Source organism: Carassius carassius, chromosome 50, assembly GCF_963082965.1.
Source record: "Carassius carassius chromosome 50, fCarCar2.1, whole genome shotgun sequence".
Classification (NCBI taxonomy): Eukaryota; Metazoa; Chordata; class Actinopteri; order Cypriniformes; family Cyprinidae; genus Carassius; species Carassius carassius.
This window is the reverse complement of record NC_081804.1, coordinates 4,064,069-4,082,048: the sequence shown is the minus strand read 5'-3', so window position 1 is coordinate 4,082,048 and position 17,980 is coordinate 4,064,069. Positions and strand designations below refer to the sequence as shown.

At 35.5% G+C, this 17,980-nt stretch overlaps 2 protein-coding genes across 4 annotated transcripts in view; both read right to left on the bottom strand.

Moving 5' to 3' along the window:
• Positions 1-1,850, bottom strand: part of LOC132133766 (inactive tyrosine-protein kinase PEAK1-like) — a 47,448-nt gene extending 45,598 nt beyond the window's left edge. Inside the window, exon 1 of the mRNA XM_059546716.1 lies at positions 1,653-1,850. The gene's annotated coding sequence lies outside the window, so the exon portion shown is untranslated. The remainder of the gene's footprint in view (positions 1-1,652) is intronic.
• Positions 1,851-5,113: 3,263 nt separating this feature from the next.
• On the bottom strand, positions 5,114-10,349 carry LOC132133428 (high mobility group protein 20A-like). Of its 3 annotated transcripts, none has more exons than XM_059546239.1 (9): positions 10,024-10,349; positions 9,046-9,121; positions 8,749-8,958; positions 8,373-8,505; positions 8,081-8,118; positions 6,598-6,670; positions 6,306-6,521; positions 5,615-5,747; positions 5,114-5,530 (listed from the first exon to the last, which is right to left on the bottom strand). In XM_059546239.1, exons 2-9 carry the CDS (start codon positions 9,109-9,111, stop codon positions 5,527-5,529), a joined length of 873 nt encoding a protein of 290 aa, XP_059402222.1. In that variant the 5' UTR covers positions 9,112-9,121; positions 10,024-10,349; the 3' UTR covers positions 5,114-5,526. The 3 variants fall into 3 exon arrangements, with proteins under 3 accessions (XP_059402222.1, XP_059402220.1, XP_059402221.1); XM_059546237.1 differs by having other exon boundaries at positions 6,598-6,673; positions 10,024-10,348; XM_059546238.1 differs by lacking the exon at positions 5,114-5,530 and having other exon boundaries at positions 5,611-5,747; positions 6,598-6,673.
• Positions 10,350-17,980: the final 7,631 nt, after the last annotated feature.

Below are 17,980 nucleotides of genomic sequence, written 5' to 3'. Positions count from 1 at the left end.
AACCCACTGACAACTAACCTATTCACCGAAACACAAATCTCCACTTAAAGCCTGTGGATCGACTCCAGAAAATCTCACGAAAAGAAAACAAGCTTCTTAATTTGATTTTTCTATAAGCTCTGCCACTGCCTCACAAAAAAAATCCCCATGGTAACCACAGTTTCCATTAAACTACTATAGAGATTTTTAAAGGAGAAGACTGGTTCACCAAAAAATTAAAATTTGCTTAAAATGTGTTCACCTGGCTTCAGGCCATTCAAGATGTAGATGAGTTTGTTACTCCATCAGTGGATCCTCTGCAGTGAAGGGGTGCCGTCAGAATGAGAGTCCAAACAGCTGATAAACATCACAATTTTTTTTTTTTTTGGCCAGAAGCAGAAGTTGAAATTCTTTGATGGGTTTTGTTTCTTACAAACGCTCATCTTTTCACTTCACAATGCATTAATTTATGGACTTAAATCGTGTAGATTACTTGCGGATTATTATGATGTTTTTATCAGCTGTTTGGACGTTCATTCTGATGGCACCCATTCACTGCAGAGGATCTACTGGTGAGCAAGTGATTCTCCAAATCTGTTCAGATGAAAAAACTAAATCATCTACATCTTGGATGGCCAGAGGCTGAGCAAAATCTCAGCAAATTTTCATTTTTGAGTGAACAAGTCCTTTAAAACTTTGGTAACTAGCTATAAGCAAAAATATCTGATATCCAAGGAGGAACACACATACAACAGTAATTAATTACAAATAAATTATCAGATTAAAATAAATATATTTCACACAACATTTATTCAAGGGTCACTCAAAAATAAAAATATGCACATAACATTAACTCAAAAATAACACCCCTATGATTCAAGCATATCCAGGCTCACCGCCTTTTCACTGCCAGTGCCCTTCGGATACCAATACTGCAATTCATGTTCATCAAGTCATAAGCACTGGAAAATTAAATTATGCATGTATGGTTACTACTAACAACATATAAATTACACAGCTATAATGTGTGAGCTCAAATTGATATTCTTATCTATAAACTATTTGTCAGTGAATATGAAAATGACAAATCATCCGATCCATATTAATGACAACTGAGAAGACATGATGTCCCATTTCTGAAATATATTTTCTTTACAGTTTCTGAAGTGAAAGTTGATCTCACACACACACACAAACACACACACACACACACACACACACACACACACACACACACATAACAGAATCCTGACAGAAACACTGAGGAATTCTCCAGAACCGACGTCAAGTCTTCTCAGGTTTTCCTTCACACTTTATCTTCTCGCTGAATGATTTGGCGTTAATGACACTTTATCCTTTCCACACAGTAATTACTCCTGAAGCTGTTACGCGCCACAATCAGAAATACGTTACACCGCGTACCGTTACTGACGCTCCGAGACGCGTTCTGATTCAGTTTAACCGTTTAACCACCACAGGACAGACGTTTTATGGCCCTTCACAAATGTTTAACTACTTAAACTGACAATAAACTTGGTTTTAAACCACCACAGCTGAGCGTCACCGTCACGCGTCTCTCCTTGTTTATAAACGCCATACGCACGCGTTGATGCGTCTCGCGGAGCGCCGCGTGGATCTTTCTGTGAAACTCCGTACGAACTTTCTGCTCTTACCTTCAGCGAACGACAACGCTCTCCTCATTAACCCGTGTGCGCCATCGTAATCCAGATATCGCTGAAGTGTCGTTAAACTGAAAGCGGGCTCTGATGGATAGTTTGATCCGGAGAAATCTGTGATCACACGTCCGCGGTACACCGCTCCGTCAACAGGCTCGAGCTTTACTGCACGGGGGCGCGCAGAGGGCAGGGCGCTGTGGACGCGCATTTCGTGTTGGAATGTCGGAAACGCGCTTTGCTCCAAGCCAGATTTGCTGTTTTTCCTCGTTTGAAATTTTAAGGACATTGATAATCATGATTAAAATTAAAACCGTATTATATTTTTAGACGAACTTTTTTTTTGAAATGGGAAATGCATCTTATTATTAAGGAGAGATTTGCAGTATTTTATTTATAACATTTTTATAACATTTAATACAAAATACATGCTAATTAAAAATTAAAGCATTAAATGTGTTAATACAGACCCAGTTTTGCATAAACTGTGGTTCATATTTGTGTTGTCCCCGTAGAGAAAGTTCAGTTTGTCGCGATGAGACGTCACGATCTTAAACCCGCCCAGAAGTTACATTTTCATTTCAGGGGCTAAAATGCAGGACCAACCTCTTAATTTGTACAGTAGGCTCCTACATAGGCCTACATATATACATTTTTCATTTTCAATTTAAATTATTTTTACATTACAATTTTATCGTCAATGCAACCAACAAAAAGTTTATGATTCTTGCATGTTTTTATCATTACAGAGGACATATTAACTGTACATAACTGTACATTCTTTACAAATGAACACAGCTGTAGTGAGTTTTGAAGCCAAAAGTAAAAAGCCAAACATAGGCTATAAATGAACTACACAACATTAATTTCAGTGTCACCACCATTAAGCTCACATCGATTCTTCCTGTCTTGATTTAAAAACATTTTCTCTAAAACTTCAAAAGGTTTTGTTTTCATGTTGTAGTATAAAACATGAGAATATCTTGAGCTTGTGTTCAACACAGACCTTATTTCTGGCAAACTCCTGTTAATAAAACTCAGTGACTTTAGGATGATGGAACTTGAAATGCTAAAATACTAACTTATTTGGGTTTTGGCCTGGAAAAATCCATAATCTCTGAAGCCCTCAAGGTAAAGCACAATAAGTAAATACTTGTAGACCGAGAACAGTACAACATGACTGTAAAACCACATACCATATGCATGATTATGAAGTGAATGACAGAAACTTCCACATGAGGCCTCAAATCCCCCTACAGACTCATTATGAGTTGGTAAATTCTAAACAGTTAGAAAACAGATCTTTCTGAGAGGTGCATCATGGGTTGTTTCCAACCTAATGTCTATAGATAACATCAGAAAACACATTTACAGTAATGGGAAACTTCTGATGAAAGCATGCAACCTATCTTGATTTTAGAAACCTCAGTTGAATCTCGTTGCATCTCGGTAGAGATCTGTTAAACTAATGCTTCTATATTCAAACCATTCCATGCCTCTAGCTGCTATATGCTTTTCATCGTTGTAAAAAAGAGGAGCGTGAAGATTACGTTCTTCTTTAGTATCGCACAAAAGGAAAGAAAGGCATAAATTATTCCTGAAAAGCCAATAGCTATTTCTCTTTTGCGTCAGCTAAAACTCATGCATAAACCATCACTACAATATTAATCTAACACATATCTGACCATAGCTCTTCATGATACATCTCAATGCAATTTGAGAAATATTTTATTCCAGAAACCACAATTTATAGCAGAATATTGAAGAATGACAGTGACAGAAGTAGACCGTCATCAGTGCGGAAACGCAGGAAAATCCTATTCCCCCATGACAGGACCAAGCTGATTCAGAGAGTGTATTGCTGAGCTCAGTGTGTGTGGGTTATTGGTTTGTGTGACTCCATTGTCTGTGGATCCAGGGTGGATGTTCAGTATAAGAGACAGGAAATGAGCTCCACATCTCATGACTCACACACACCACATCCTAATCCTGAAGGATCCCCTCTCCTCTCCTCCTTTCTCCTCTCCTCTCCTCTCTGATATGCTGTTTATCTCATTTGAGGAAATGAAAAACATCTATAGGGCAAAGGGAGTCTCATTTTATGATTTGATTATGAGTTCTTGCAATCAGCTGGATCCCTGAACTCAAACAGAAGGCATTAGATCAGCCGTCAGTTTTCACTTTGGGTGAAAGAGATATGAAGAGTAACAATTCCATGGTTTATAAAAATGAGTTACTCAATGTCATGCTGTTACCAACCCAGATTAATTCTGTTTTTTTCTTTGGAAGACAAAAATATGTATTTTTTAAAAGCATGTTCAGTTTTTTCCTTTCCAATCTCAATGAATTAAAAGCATTCATCTTAAAAAAAGATGCAAAAACACCACAAAATATTATAAAAAGTTTCTATACAACTATATTCAAAGTGTTCTGAAAATTTACAATAGCACTGATGAAAATGTCCTTTTTTTCAGTGGTAATCACTGAGTAAGTTTAGTACTTAAGAACTAATTCACAAGTGAAACATTTGAACTGGTTTTGTGATTGTTTGACTCACTGACAGGATCCATTTCAAAATAATGAGCTGTTCACAAATAAGTCTCCAAAATGTAACTTTTGCTCCAGGTAGGAAGTTTTTGGATGTACCTTGTGTGTTTGGATCCCTTTTTTTCATTGATTTATGTATTATTACTTTCATTTAGCTTTATTTTAGACAGTGAAGGACACAAGGTTTAAAAGGAAGTTAGGTCATCTAAACTTTCTGTGCAGTGGATGACACAAACTTTATTCCTGACAGATGATAGGAAGTCCTGCTGTCTGACAGGAAATAGACATGGCAACACAGGAAATTACACATGTCCCACAATTGCCAGTGCAGCTGTAAATTGCAAATTCTGAGATACAAACTCAGAATTAACATATAATTGCAAAGAAGTCAATTGAGAGTTTGTATCTAGCAATTATGACTTCTTCCCTCAGAACTGCAAGAAAAAAAAACTAAAGTTGGAATTGTTAAATAAGAGTTGCAGTTCTAAACTGAATCATGTCACTACACAGACTTTTTGCAGTTGTTTTAACAGCAGAATTGCAAATTGTTTAATTTTTGAAGTTCATAATCATTGATAACATTATTATCATGTTCATTACTTTAAATCTGCTTCAAAGCAGTCTGTATTGAATTAAGGTAGCTTGACTATTTTATACAGCACTCTTGCATTAAATAAAATCAACAGTCACCGTATCTCACCACAGACATCCGTTTTATTCATGTAAAAAAAGCCATAATTAATTCACACCTGGCTTACAGCTGTTCAGTACCGGCCTTGCAGAGTGTGTGCAGTTCAGCAGACTGTCTGTGCTGAGAACTAGAACACTGCTGTCCCAGAAGGAACAAAATCTAATTAATTAATAGCAACCATCCAGCAAACGAGCCGAAGCAGAGAGAGAATCAGACACTCATCAATGTCTTCATACATCTGCTTTATTGAATTCTTCAAATGTCAAGAACATACAGGGAATTCAGAACTCCGGCACAAAGACACAAGCTACAGATGAACCTGCCTCTCTTCACACAAATACAACATTTTAACTTTCTTACGTAACATGAAAGAAATGACAAGTATAAAATTGAGCTTAAAATCAAAATAACGTGTACCCATGCAGAGGAAACCATATCATTGCTAAAATAATGTTGCATTTTTTTGTTGTTGTTGTTGAATGCATGGCAAACGTGAACTGCTAAATAAAATATTAAAATAAGCAGATAAAAACAGCATTGTAAAAAAATAAATAATAGGACACAATTACTGCTCGACACAAGAAGTGGTCATAGCAGTGTAGGAGGGGCTACTGCACGAGGGGCGGGGCCTCTCAATTACCTGTGGGTGAATCAGAGCAGTGCATTATCACACTCTGGTTAATATTCACATAAAAAAAGCAGGAATAGTATGGTGTGCAGCTACCTGTCGAGGCGGTTGACCACATCCCTGACGGTGCTGATCAGGTGCTGGTGCTCCTGTGGGTTGGACAGAATGATGCCGTGAAGTTTCTTCATGTAGGAGCCGATAGAATCGAGTGTGGGCGTCTCGCCGCTGCCTGAAGGCAAATGGGAAGGACAGTCAGGGAAAGTATACCACATTTGTACTTTTATTGTCATTGCATAGCAATATTCTATTTGAATTCCTATTTCTGTTTCTAAGGATTTTACCATTACCTCTGATCCACAAATCAAACATCCTACTAGTGAGTTGTTTGTAGAATTTAGGATCACAAAGCTTGTATAAATCACACTAATATAATGAAGAAGCTTGTTTGGAAATAAAACAAAGGTATATGTTGGAACCATAAACAAAGCAAACATTGACAGATTTATTTTTAGTTGAAAAGATTGTTGAAAATGTATTTTATTTATAATATTTCAGAATTTTTTTTCAGAAAGGAGGCTTTAAACTGCTCAAATGTGACAGTCAAGGCATTTCTAATGTTACAAAAGATTTCCATTTCAAATAAATGCTGTTCTTTTGAACTTTCCACTGATCATAGAATCCTGAAAAAAGAAATGCATCATGGTTTCTACAAAAATATGATGCACTGTTTAAATGAACCCAGCTGGCTAGAGGTTTTTGCAGTGAATTCTGGGAGTGTGTGTGTCACCGGGCAGGGGGACGGCAGAGAAGCTGTGTGTGAGGGCCGAGCGCAGGGTGTCCAGGTGCTGCTGCAGGAGGCCGTTTCGTGTGCGTTCCTGCTGCACGTCTCCTTCCAGACGCTCCACGGCAGAATGCATGCTCTCCACATGCTTCTGCAGCGCTGCGTTACGCTCTTCATACTCCATATTGGTCTTCCTCAGCTGCCGCAGTTCAGCCTCACGTGCTAGAACACACACAATCACTGAACGTGTATCACACTGTTCCAGACAGACTCACATTCACCAGCACTCTGCTCTCACCTTTACTGTGATTCAGAAACTCTTCAGTGAAGATGGGAATGTCAAACACAGAGCGATCCTTTATCTCCAGATCCTTCTGAGAGACAGACAGAAAGTTGTTCAGTCTGAAATCACTGCTCAAACTGCCATAGATGGTCAGATAGACCTGCTCTGTCTGCACCACAGATCTGCACCCACAGAATTACAACGGCCGTCCTCTGTTGCTTGCAAGTCTGTTTATTCAATATTCTGGCTAAATTGATCATATTCCAGCTATCAATAACGGTGCAGTAACCTCTACATCATTTAACACAAATTTGATCATATTTAAATAAGGGTTTTCACATCTTTTGACCAACATATTTCTATTTTCCAGTTGTTTGGGATTACAGGATAATTTTATAATCAGTGTAGCCTATTAAATATTTTATAAAAATTTCTAAAGACAAAAAAAATGTAAATAAAAAGAAGTATAAAAATGTACATAAAAATATTAATTAAAAATCTAGGAACGTTAATAAAATAAGTCAAGAGTTTTCCATGACTGTGTAAGATTGTATTTATGAATTTTATTACTTTATATGACTTTCCAGTGGTTAACAGATAATAACAGTTATGGCCAATTAAATATTTTAACACACACACATACATACATATATATATATATATATATATATATATATATATATATATATATATATATATATATATATATATATATATATATATATATATATATATATATATATATATATATATATATAAATATATATATATATATATATATATATATATTTATATATATATATATAAATATATATATATATATATATATATATATATATATTTATATATATATATATATATATATATATATATATATATATGTATACACACACACACACACATATTTTTTTTTTCTTTTGAGTTTTTCATTACTTAATTTTCATGACTTTTCCAGTAGTTTGAAATGGAATAATTAATAAGATAGCTAACTAAATATTTCAGAAAATAAAAAAGTAGTTATATTCCAATTGTTTTTAATGACTTTATTAAGAGTTTATTAATTTCTGTGGATTTTGTAGTCATTTTCTAGCAGTTTATGATTACTTGATTTTCTTTTTTAAATTGTAGCTAATTAAATACTTTAGCCTTATTTTATTACGTTATTATATTTTATTTTACATTATTATATTTATTCAAATATATAAAAACTACAAAATTTGACAAAATATTGAATATAGTTAGTCATGAGTTTTCCACGACTGTTTAAGATTTTATTTTCCATTACTTTTCCAGTCTTTGCCAGGGCAAAAATGCCAAATAAAATATTTTAGAATAATTCAAAACATACAAAGTATAAACAGATGTTGACTAAAGCGTTTAGGATTTTATCATTTTTTTCCATAACATTTCCAGACAAAATTATCTGCTAATTCCAGATTTTCTATGACCCGAAAAAAAAGGTGCAGATTCTGTGTGGGTCTCAGCGTTGATATTTTACCTCATGAAGTGATTCACCAGGCGCCTGCCTTCCAGCATCTGATAAAGAGAGCGAGAGAGGAATTTTAGATTAAACAAGTGATTTGTGATGCTCTTCATTTCTATTTTTGAGTTACTGTGTAGCACCACCCTCTGTGAAACCTCATTGGTCCAAAATCCAGCTCTGCACTACTTTATAGTCTACATCACATGTGCTCAGATTGCCTGGGGCTGTCCCTCTTTTCTGCAGCTTCGTCTAAATTCACCTGCCAACAGTTATTTTGGACTGTGTCTTAGATCGTCTGTGTTCGCACCTCCTCTGTGCCTCTTTCCTTTTTGTTTCTCTTGCACCTTCCTGCTGAAGTGTTTATAGGCTTCAGTCTTCTGATACTGCTCTAGTTCTCTCATGTAGTGCTCCTTATCTTTGTCCGCTTCATCCAGATACCGCTGAGACAGAATGAGACAGAGAGAAATGTTAGTCTCTACAGAGGTATTAAACTTTATTTTTAAACCTTATACACTGGTGGACAAAAGTGTGGAATTATTAAGATATTTCCATGTTTTTAAAAGAAGTCTCTTATGCTCACCAAAGCAAAAATACATATAAAAAATAGTAATACTGTGGAATATTATTACAATTTAAAAGAACTGCTTTCTAGTTGAATAGTATTAGTTTATGTGTCTCCTGACCTGTTTCTCTTCCGGAGGCAGTTTGCTCCACTCATTCCCGAGCATCCTGGTGATCTCTGGGAAAGGCACGTCTGGTCTTTCCGCCCTCAGCTGCTCGCGGCGCTCGTTCATGAAGCGCACGTATCCTGTCAAGGGGGCTTTGGGGGCGTTACTGTCCTTCAGTGGCTTCTTCCTCCTCCTGCCTTTGGTCCAGTTGCTCCTGCGAGGTTTCTGCCAGAAACACCATTCACTGATTCATTAACACCGCTCGACCTGTACAAATACAGCGCGGGCTCAACGATCACATGATCTGCTCACCTCCTCTCCATTGCGCTGACTGCTGTTGTCTGTGTTGGCCCCCGGTGACCCACTCTGCTCCTCCATGACCTCTGACCTTTAGTTTCACATATAGCAGTGATGTAAAAAGAGAAGATGATTGGATTCAGCATGTAAAAATAAATCAGAGCTCAAATTTACATGTGCAACATTTGATTGTATTTGATTGATTATCATATTTGATTACATTTCAGTTATGTTTATTAACTTTAAGAACATGTATATATATATATATATATATATATATATATATATATTATATATATATATATATATATGTATATATATTATATATATATATATATATATGTATATATATATATATTTATAATCAAAATACATTAATATAAATAAAATGTATTAATATAAATAAAGCCTCTGCATAAATAAAGCACAAAATAAAGCAACAAAATTCACTAGTATATATAAAAATAAACATATATAAAATACAAACTAATAATATAAGAGAACTCAAACACACACACACACACACATATATATTACATTATTATATTTATATTATAAATAAAAGAATACAAAACATGCATTTAAGTAAACATTTAAAACAAGTACAAAATAAAAAGTTATACACACACACATACATATATATATATTTTTTTCTTACTTCTGTCTGTAAGTTTGTTTTGTTGTGTAATGTACTTTAATTTAATTATTGGTATTACCATGGTTTTATGAATACAGTACCATTAATACCTTATTTTTGGATATGTAACTTACCATGGCCTTCTTATTACTGGTTATCGATATGTTAACGTTAATAATTATTTGAAATACTATTGTAAATTCATATAATAATAATTTTGGTATCGTAGTATTCCCATACAATCATTACACTATAGCACAACAACGGCGCTTTCTTTGGCAAAGAAGATTGTAAAAACTCATTATCTACCGAAGCATTACAGTCGTTCAAAACCTGCCCAACATCAATCATCTCACCTGTGGTTTGATCTCAGGCTGTAATCGGGTATAAAATCGCGTCTATAATGTGTTTTCGTGCGTTATTTCAGGAATTTTAGAGAGGAAAAATATTCCGAGCCAAAACAATACAGGGAGCCGGCTGACGTCATCATCACGCGGCGACAGGAAGCTCTCCCTCATGCGCTCTCAGTCCTCGCAGCTCCCCGATCTTTCTCTCCACATCATCACGATCTTCATCCTAACTCTCATCATCACCTGCTCCGCCTCAATGAAAGAGGTTTGTCGCGGGCGATGGAGCGCTTCTGGAGGTTAGACCGATTTGGATCATGCTATGGTTTGGATAGATTAATGGAGTGTTGCTGCCCCCCGCTGGCCACCAGCTGCAAGTGCAACCGACACAACGACTTAAAGCTGCAGTCGGTAACTTTTGACGCTCTAGCGGTTAATAAACAGAACTGCTTGCGTCTTGCGGAAGAACATTGTAGCCGGAGCTACTTCTCTCTGTTTATGTCTATGAAGAATCACAAAGGTACCGGGTTACTCCGCCGCGGTACCCCCGAAGCAATCTAAAATAGTCCGAATATAAACACTTATTATAGATGTACCCTAGTGATTCAGGACAGGCTAAAAACACGGTTTGGAAAATGGATTCATGGTGTACTCGCTTATTATATACAATTTGTAAATCTTGAACACAAAAAAAGTTACGGACCTCAGCTCTGATTGGTTGTTTCTTACCAGGAGCGGATGAATTTCTGCAAATGGCAATAGGACCACTGGGAGGAGCCAGAGGAGCTTGATTTTTTTCACAGATTTTCTGTCTCATATTCTACTGTCAGGACATAATGACAGGTTTCACAAATACATTTTTACAAAAGTTACCTACTTCAGCTTTAATTATCTTTTCAACTTTTTTTTAATTTATAAAAAATTGGAATGAGTACTAATACACAACAACGTGATATATATTGTAATAATTTAATATTGTAATATTGTCAAAAAATTATTTAGTAATGCAAAAAAGTGATAAGCTCTACTTTTCTACTTTTCACCATGTGACTTTGAACATCTGTCCAATCAAAACGATTTTCCAACCATTACGCCCCGCCCACTTTGTAACTCTTCTGTTTTGTTCTTGCTGCTCTACCGATTTAATTTCTTTGTCGCACTGCCATCTACTGGCCATATGTTGCATATGTTCATCGATTATTATTTTCAATTTGTTACTGTTCTGTAATAATACGTTTTTGTTTTATATTGGATTAAGTATATATATTTTCATGTACTTATATATTTAGTTATTTATTAATTCAATATTCTATTTACGTATAAATAAATATATTGGATATAAATATATCTATTTGCTAGAGACAGCCCTTCTTTTTTCCCACATGTTCATCAAAGCTGTTATTTGAAGACTGTCAGATCACTTTCACACTCCGTCTGTCTCTTCACAGAAGGTCTAAAGGAAGCTAAAGTGTTGAAGGAAAGTGTGAATTACAGTTGACTGTGTATGTGCTGAGGGTAAAGACAATTCATGTTTCCATAAACACTTTCCATTATGTCTGAAAGAAATACAGACAGTCTGAAAATGTGCTGAAGGCTGTAATTAATCCATGTGGTCTGAGGGATCAGTTTCATGTCTATATAAATGATATCACAGTGACATATAGTCTTTCTGCTGCTGCTGCTAAGGCCTCAGGGCTTGGGAAATGTGAACATCATTTCATGAAGTTAATGAGGTGACCCTTTGCCTGGCATGGAGGCATGTTTTGTTGTTTATTATTGTCTTGTAAGAATAAGGTAGCTGCGTTTACAGCCAAGATTCTGGAATAGTTTGGAGTCCGGATGAAGATTACATCCTGTAAAAGGAACAGAGCACCGGAATTGTTCATAATAAGTAAAAAAAAATTAAATAAATAAAATAAACTGAAAGAATAAAATAAAACAAAATAATTCAAACGTATCCTTGAATAAAAAATAATAAGTAAAGTAAAATAAAAGAAAAACTTAAATTGTTAAATTATAACAACAACAATAATATTTAAATGAAATTGAAAAATAATAAAACAATGTAAAAATACATGTAATAATAAATAATAAATGTAATATTAACTGAAATGAATATTCAATCAAATTAACTTTATCAAATTAAAATAGTAAATTATATTAACAACTTATATGAAAACGTATTAAATTATTATTATTAAAACATGTTATAATAATAATTTAAAGATAAATAACGAATTACAATTTATACATTTTTATCAATTACAATTTTTGTGTATAAAAATAATACACATAAAGACAATAAAAAAAACAATTCATATTAATTTTTCATATTTTTAAGAATACATTTTAATGTCTCATTACCCCCTAGTGCAGAACCATAATGATCTGTAGGGGACAGTGGTGAGCTGCTTGACAAATATTCACGTGATTTGTTTTTTCACTATGTGAAAATTAGGTCAGTTTATTGATCAGTTACAGCAATTTATCAGCTTGCAATATCATTAATCTGAACTCTGCCGATAAAAACTTGTTACAGACGTTTCACACAATATACATTTTATATGAATTGATTATTGTTATTTTGCCATTTAGTGATTACAGCGGATCAATGCCAGAGATTGTGAGTGTCCCTGGAGTCACCCTGCACCAGATAGACCCCTGATGGGTTGTACAAATTGCTGATAATCAACCCTCCAGCCTCTCATGTTGTTAAACTCCAGAAAAACAGATTCACCACCCCAAATGCTTCATAGTTCATGTCATTCTGAACCATTGTGACTTTATCTGGGTGAACTCTTAAGAAGTCTAGTTGTCAGGTAGTGCGTGTGTGTGTCTGTTAGTCAGATGAGGTTTAGGTAAGCAGATCTGGGGCAGAACCTCTCTCTGCATGTCTCTTTGTGATGTGTGTATCTCTCTTTACCCCGTGTTCCTGACAGCTCTTTGACAGTAGTTTGAGTCTGTTGGCTCACGCTGAGCTAAAAACCTCTGTCTGCCTCTGTTTAATGTCTGTTCACTATCTCACCTTATAAAAGAAGTGCAATAAATACATTAACCTTGAGCTCAGGAAACAGAAAAAGACAGGAAATCTATTGAAACAAGTATCCCAGTAAGATCGGAGTCTGTAAAAACTGTAATTGATTTTGAGCAAATTTGTGTTTCTTGTAAAAAAAAAAAAAAACCAACCTAACACAAATCTGGTGTTTAAATATCAAATTATAATCAGACTCAGTTATTTCAATGTCTGTGCAGATGTCTCTGATGATCTTTATATGAACATGAGAGGTAATGTACAGTCAGCCAATCAGACGTTCCTGCAATCTGCTGACTGATCCTCTTAACAAATTCTCCAATATAAAAAAACATCTTTTTAATTGCATATCTGTACAGGTTTTACAGGAAAGTGAATGTGATGATGCAAAAGAAGGAGTTTATTTACCATGTCACATTACTGAAATTAACCCAAGACAAAGAAGACAAGGTGCATCCTAATTCAATCTCAATATTTAAACACTTTCTGAAACAAGGGAAACACATTTAAATGTCTCTGGTAATGCTGGACAGATTAATGCTGCTTGGGTTTATGACATTTACATTACATTTACCTGACGCTTTTATCCAAAGCGACTTACAATTGCTATATATGTCAGAGGTCGCACGCCTCTGGAGCAACTAGGGGTTAAGTGTCTTGCTCAGGGACACACTGGCGGTTCACAGTGGATTCGAACCCGGGTCTCCCACACCACAGGCATGTGTCTTACCCACTGCGCAAACACCACCCCCACCACCCTTATGAAGAACGCAGAAGACCAGCGAGAATACGGTACATCAGCGAGAAGAGCGACTGCAGGACGAACGCAAATGCTTTTGTGCATCGTATGATCGTGTGTATTTTGCTAAGTGTTTAAAATGTTGAACACTTACATAAGACTCCAATCTTATATGGAACCTGTTTCTTCCATGGAATAAAAATAAATAATAAAAAAGGTCATAATTGCAATTACAATTACATAATTACAATTTATCAATTTTTATCAATTACAATTTTTGTGTATAAAAATAATACACAAAAACAATTCATATTAATATTTCATATTTTTAAGAATACATTTTAATGTCTCATGACCCCCTAGTGCAGAACCATAATGATCTGTAGGGGACAGTGGTGAGCTGCTTGACAAATAATCACGTGATTTGTTTTTTCACTATGTGAAAATTAGGTCAGTTTATTGATCAGTTACAGCAATTTCACGAGTTATCAGCTTGCAATATCATTAATCTGAACTCTGCCGATAAGAACGTTTTATTTTTTTTATTTCACAATTTTGACTTTTTTCCCTTGCAATTCCAAGTTCATATTTTGATAATTTAATTAATTAAATATTTAATTTTATTTAGTTGTGAGGTATAAACACAAAACTGCAAGTTACAACAAAAATTTGGTTATACCAATAAGTGCTGTTCTTATGAAATTTGTATTCATCAAAGAATCCTGAAAAGAAAATGTATCAGGTTTCCACTAAAATATGAATCTGCCCAACTGTTTTCAACATGGATGATAATTAGAAACGTTTCTTAAGTACCAAATCAGCATATTAGAATAATAGAACACTGAAGACTGGAGTTAGTTAGGTAAGGATGCTGAAAATATATTCACAACACATTTTAAATCATAACAATATTTCACAATATCACTGTATTTTTGATCAAGTAAATACAGCATTCGTGAGCATGAGAGACTTTCTTTCAAAAACATTTTCAAAAAATCCTACTAAACCCAAACTTCAAAAAAATAATTTATGCTTTTTTGAATTATTATATTAGTACTTGCCTTTATAAAACTTCCCATCACATTGCTAAGCAGTCGCTAGAGTGGTTGCTAGGGTATTGATTAGTCAGTATGATACCCATAAATATAAGCAATATTAATTGTAAGTTTGCATTTCAAAGTGCAGTGGTGAGAAGATTCGATGAGACTCTGCCTTTAGCATTTAACGCATTCATGCGGACCTGAAGAATGAGACACAGTGACACAAAAGAGTATAAATATTTTGCGCAAGAGCACGAGAAGTTACCGCAAAGTGTGTTATCTGCTTTCCACATCACCAGGAAGTCCCAGCTGTCTGCCAGGATTTGCTTGGAAAATATTTACCCTTCCACTCATCATACATTCGGCAAAAGCCACGTGACTGAGAACATTTAACAATGGGAGCGCAGAGAGACAGAGATCTGCTTCAGTGTGAGATTGATCTGTAGCTCTGACACTTTAGTGTGAAGAATGAACCTTGGAGAGCATCCTGAAAGAGTGTGTGAGTGTGTTTGGTAAAGCGCTGAGATCCCTTTTAAGGACGGGAAACAGCTTTCAGAATCAGCCCTGCTTTTTACAGTTGTACTCGTGTGTCGTGTCACTTATACTCGTACATATTTACATAATTTATTGTTTGCATTGTTTTTGTATTTTGAAAAACTAAGGGTCCATTCACATCAAGAACAATAACTATAATGATATATATATATATATATATAATGATATAACTATAAGTTTTTGTGTGAAAAGGTTTTACATTTGCCAAAAATTTCATTTTTTATATTAAAAACAATCAAGCAAGCCCTGCTCAGAAGATTCGGGCCTAACAGGTGCTGGTTTAAGGCCTTGGGCCCGGTTCCCCGATAACGTTCACTCTTAGTGCGCTAAGAAGACATCGAAAGATATATCTTACCAAAGTTGTTGATGTTTCTAAGTGTGTTCCCCGAAGTGTCCCTTAGGAAGCTTCTTAGCACGCTGCCTCTTACGTCCGACGTTACGAGAGCGCTGTCCAAAGTCAGGGTGCTGAATTAGTTGGCATCGATTGCTCATGAATCGATTTTCCACTTCACATGAAGGTGCATTACAGCGTTAAGAAAGACAACACGTTCTATGCAAATGAAACATTCCTCAAATTATTACAGTAACATTTATTTTAACATAGTTTAAGTTATCAGTAGAGTATAGACTATAAATTAAATTATCAAATGGTCAGTAATATGTTCACATGATAGGCTATGTTGTGACGGTTAGACGAACCGGGTATCCCTCGCTAATCATCCACCCTCCTTATCCCGTTGTGCCGCTTCTTGACATGGGTTTAACGACTTATGAAAATTATATAATACACTTTTATATTAATGGTAAGGTACTTTACAATCATAATTGATTGGCAAGCAGCTGCAGTTACTTCTGTTTAATGCGGTATTGATTGCAATTGGTTAATGTTTTTAATAAAAAAACAACCTATCTACAATGAACAGAGAGAGAGAGAATTAGATACAAAATATGCTGGGGAAGCAACGTAAACAAGGGCACCAAGCTTCTCGTCAGGGAATTTGAAGTTTTGCTGGACCTTGCCACCAAGTCGAAGATCACACTCCTATGGTCCACTATAACCTGCATGTTTATGGTCGCGTATCCCTTTCGCGATATTTCCTCCCGATCAATCACTAATGGATTGGCGATAGGGATGAGTGTGCCATCCACCAGGATGCAATCCCCGGCATGGCGCAGAAGGGCGTTGGTGACTGTGTGGACACACCTCCACATCGAGGTCTTGATTAGGCCGTAGCCCTCCCCCACGACCTCGATGAATCTCTCTGTAGCAAAATAAATAAATAAATAAATAAATAATTGTAATAAAAAAAAAAGTAGCGCTGGGCTTCAGGGCTTAAAGCAGAATTCCGCTGCTTTAGCCTGGCAAGCGCAGGTCTGGGAAGGTCCAGCTGCTCCACAATGAGTTGTCTTGGGAGGGGATTTTTTTTAAATATAGCCCCATCAGGCAAAATGTCAAAAGGGCTTAAGTTTTGCCGAATAAAAAAACTGACATGGACTAAACGGCTCCGAGTCCGGCTCCGTCTTTGATTCAATACAAGAACACGTTGAATCGCTGCCATAGTTGGTCGCTTACTGGACACCACCATGCTTACCCAATTAAAGATCTTAGCCATTTAGAGCCAAATTGTTTGCCAGATTTTAATTATCAAAAAAATGATTGCCATTTCGCTTTAATTACATTACGAAAAAGCCTAGGCTAATTACCACCTTATTAGTTCTGTAACCACATAAAGTCAACTTCATAAATAGGCCTGTATCCATTGCGAACATAATTTATTATGAGTCTTAAAAAATAACAGAAAATCATTGTTGAGCCACAAAATTATCAACATACCATAGTTTGACTTGTACTTCGCTGCGCTGGTTTCTAAAGACTGCTGTACAGTAGCGTCATGAGCTCAAATAACGCTAAGAGAGAGCTACGAATGGTCCAGACCAACCTTACGAAAGTGTTACTTACAGAAGATATACTTAGCGTACGAACGTGTCGGGAACCGTGCCATAAGGTTAAGAGAGAGGTTAAGGAATAGATTAAGAACTACTTAGCGATAAGAGCGTTTTGGGGAACCAGGCCTTGGTTGGTAGGGAACACCTAACAGCTGAAAAGTAATTAAATGAAACATTGCATTTTTGAGATCTGCCATGTTACCCAAGGTTCTGCTAGACACTGTAGAAAGCCTTACATTAAAAGCTTCTTAGCTGGAGGTCAGTTTGTTTTCTTTATAATTTCCCCTGGTATAACTGTGCATGATTCATCAGTGCATGTCATTCTAAAAGAAAAAACTGTGTTGTTTTTAAACTCGTCCATCAAAATAAAGTAACTTTCTCTGCCTCAAGTTAATATTGAGTGCCTTACTTACACTTAGAAACAAATTTGAGGAAATTATTAAAAACACTTATAAAGAGAGTTACTTGTTATCCTAAATTATTATGAAACCACAAACTCTATATAATAAATGAAAGTGTGTATGAACAAATGGGATGAGTGAACAGTTAAATTATTCACTCATAACTTATTTTGTTCATGAATTATTCAGTATTATTGAATGAACCAGTTCAGTGAATGATTCACATAACAATGTTACTTGAAGAAAGAGTCAG

Coding starts and splice junctions, on each gene's coding strand:
- LOC132133428 (XM_059546238.1), bottom strand. CDS start 9,111: ATGGAGGAGCAGAGTGGGTCACCGGGGGCCAACACAGACAACAGCAGT. Junction 8,959..9,045: donor GTCAGCGCAATGGAGAGGAG/GTGAGCAGATCA, acceptor TGTTTCTGGCAG/AAACCTCGCAGGAGCAACTG. Junction 8,119..8,372: donor AGGAAAGAGGCACAGAGGAG/GTGCGAACACAG, acceptor TCTCTTTATCAG/ATGCTGGAAGGCAGGCGCCT.